General features: G+C 35.6%; 1 protein-coding gene across 1 annotated transcript; it reads left to right on the top strand.

The window, feature by feature from the left end:
* On the top strand, positions 943 to 2,324 carry LOC104790262 (MLP-like protein 328). Its single transcript, XM_010515971.2, has 2 exons — positions 943 to 1,198; positions 1,902 to 2,324. Exons 1-2 carry the CDS (start codon positions 1,012 to 1,014, stop codon positions 2,168 to 2,170), a joined length of 456 nt encoding a protein of 151 aa, XP_010514273.1. The 5' UTR covers positions 943 to 1,011; the 3' UTR covers positions 2,171 to 2,324.

Consider the following 2,601-nt stretch of genomic DNA (forward strand, 5'->3'; position numbering starts at 1 on the left):
GCCAACTACCCATTTTAAAAACGTGGTCAGCAAGTTTGGGATTAGTTCACCGAATAAAGAAAGTTCACTTCTATGACCCCCGATATTATGTAGCAATGTGACAACGACGTTATGGTTTTGTGGAGGAGAAAGAGAGAGAGAGAGGGGCACTTTTTGGTACCAAATACGAGTCGAACACTTGGCCTCAAGCATTAAAGGCTAAACCGGTAACAAAACCAATTGGACAAGGTTCGATTTGGTATGACCCCCAAAATTATTGCTTCACTAAATGGTGTAGGTCGGCAAAATGAAGAAGGGAAGGCTTCTGGAATGCACTATCAAATGATTGACAGAGATGTAGAAACCACGTTTTAATGCATAAACCATGTCTTCGCTGGCAAACAAAGAAGACTAATGCAATCTGGCCAACAATTACAACAAACCCACATCCCAATTATTTAAAGCATCACCCAGCCAGGAATTATATCACAGCAGATCTCACATCTATTTCTATTTTCTCTCTTTTTATAAAATTATTCAATCTCAATCTCACAAGCTCAATCTTTAAATTATTAAAAATAGTAATTTAAAATTATACAATTGTTTCATATAACTTGCACGCTATTAAATTTGAATTTGGATTACAACATGACAGTTGTGTTTAATATCCACACTCGTCTACTTAGTACTTTATATTATATTTTTGTCAAACATTATCTATTATGGCGATAAATGCTAAAATGAGGACTAGTGAATCAGTGATGACACAACATCACAGCTCAGTACTCGACTAAAAGTCATATATGCCAATGCTATTATTACCCATTAAACAATGATTGAACACAAAGGGATCAAATGAAGAAGAGAAGCTTCTAGTATTGACTATCAAAAGGGATTGAAATAAACGTATAACCATTTTCTTACAGTCACGTTCTCTATATAAACCAAGACACGCGACAACAAGTGTTATTTCAACAACCAAAATAAAACACACACACACACACACAAAAATACAAAGAGAGAGAGAGAGAAATGGCGACGTCGGGAACATACGTGACGGAGGTGCCGCTGAAAGGAACGGCGGAGAAACACTACAAGAGGTGGAGGAACGAGAACCATCTCTTTCCTGACGCTATTGGTCACCACATCCAAGGTGTTAATGTTCACGACGGCGAATGGGACTCTCATGGGAGCATCAAGATTTGGAACTACACCTTAGGTAGTACCTTCTTTTTTTCTTTTTCTTTTTTTGGGTTCCTTCCAAATCAAAAATTCATGCAAACTCGAGTTAAGTTTGACATATAAATATTTAGTTATCCTTATCCGGACATGATCTATCGTTGATTAGGGTTTTCCAAACAACTATTTTTCCGAATCTCGCTGCATCTGCCTCTGCCTCTGAACTTCATCGCCTTCTCCTCTAAACTCACCAACTCCCTCCCGAACCTCGCTGCTTCCTCCATTATCACCGTTTTGATTCTTAAAGTTTGACACATAGCACCATAGGGATACAATGATGAGTAAGATGATTAGTAATTAGGGCGACTGTGTGAAGGTGAGTTGGCTGGTGATGCTGGTGGCTGGTGAAGAAAAAAAGGAGGTGGCCAATCATTAGGATTTTAGAAACAGTTATTTAGTATTAAAAGAAAAAATAGCTTAAACAGGCATTAAGGGTTAAATTGTAGGTTTCACGGGTTTAAACGGGTTCAGGTTTAAACGAGTTCAGGTTTAAATGGGTAAGGGCTTAAACGAACCGGGTTTAAACGGGCCGAGTCTGCCCATATTAACATCACTATCTCTATGTATAAACAAACCTATACAAAACAATTTAAAACCGAACATTACTTCGCAGAAAATTATATGTGATCATAATTAATTACATGCATAAGAATATGACCCAAATGTGACATGTATGTTCAAAGATGGAAAGCAAGAGATATTTAAGGAGAGGAGAGAGATGGACGATGAGAATATGACAATGAAGATTATAGGACTGGAAGGTCACGTGATGGAGCAGTTTAAGGTGTATGACGCTTACTTCCAATTTATACCAAAGTCTGAAGATGATTGCACCTGCAAGATCACTATGATATGGGAGAAGCGCAACGATGCCTTCCCAGAACCAGGCAGCTACATGCAGTTCGTTAAGAGCATGGTTGCTGACATGGAAGACCACGTCCTCAAAGCTTAATCAACATCAACATCATCATCATCATCACAACCAACATTGTCCCTATATATTATATATTATATATGCTGTTTTAAATTATGTGTGATGTTTCATTTCCAAATACGATAATGTTTGGTTCTCAATTCCATATATAATAAAGGGTAATTTGGCGGAATGATAGTTTTTGAAACAAAATTAGAAAACTAATACAATTAGAGAAACAGCTTTTGACTACTTTTTGCCAATTTTCCACTTTTTTTTTTTGCCATTCAATAGCCTGCAGATTTAAATCTCATTCCATTACTCTTTTTTTTTTTCTTTTTCTTAATTTTTCAAATAATTGTTAATATAATTTTTTTAGAAAAATTTTTAGATACAAAAAAAAATCTATATATTTTTTTTTACAATTTGATATAAATTTTTTATTTTTAAAAAATATATTATATTATTTG

Source organism: Camelina sativa, chromosome 6, assembly GCF_000633955.1.
Source record: "Camelina sativa cultivar DH55 chromosome 6, Cs, whole genome shotgun sequence".
In the NCBI taxonomy this organism is placed as follows: Eukaryota; Viridiplantae; Streptophyta; class Magnoliopsida; order Brassicales; family Brassicaceae; genus Camelina; species Camelina sativa.

Excerpts from the sequence above, each read along its gene's own strand:
- LOC104790262 (XM_010515971.2), top strand. The coding sequence starts at position 1,012 with ATGGCGACGTCGGGAACATACGTGACGGAGGTGCCGCTGAAAGGAACG. Across the intron at positions 1,199-1,901 it reads GATTTGGAACTACACCTTAG|ATGGAAAGCAAGAGATATTT; the intron begins GTAGTACCTTCT and ends GTATGTTCAAAG.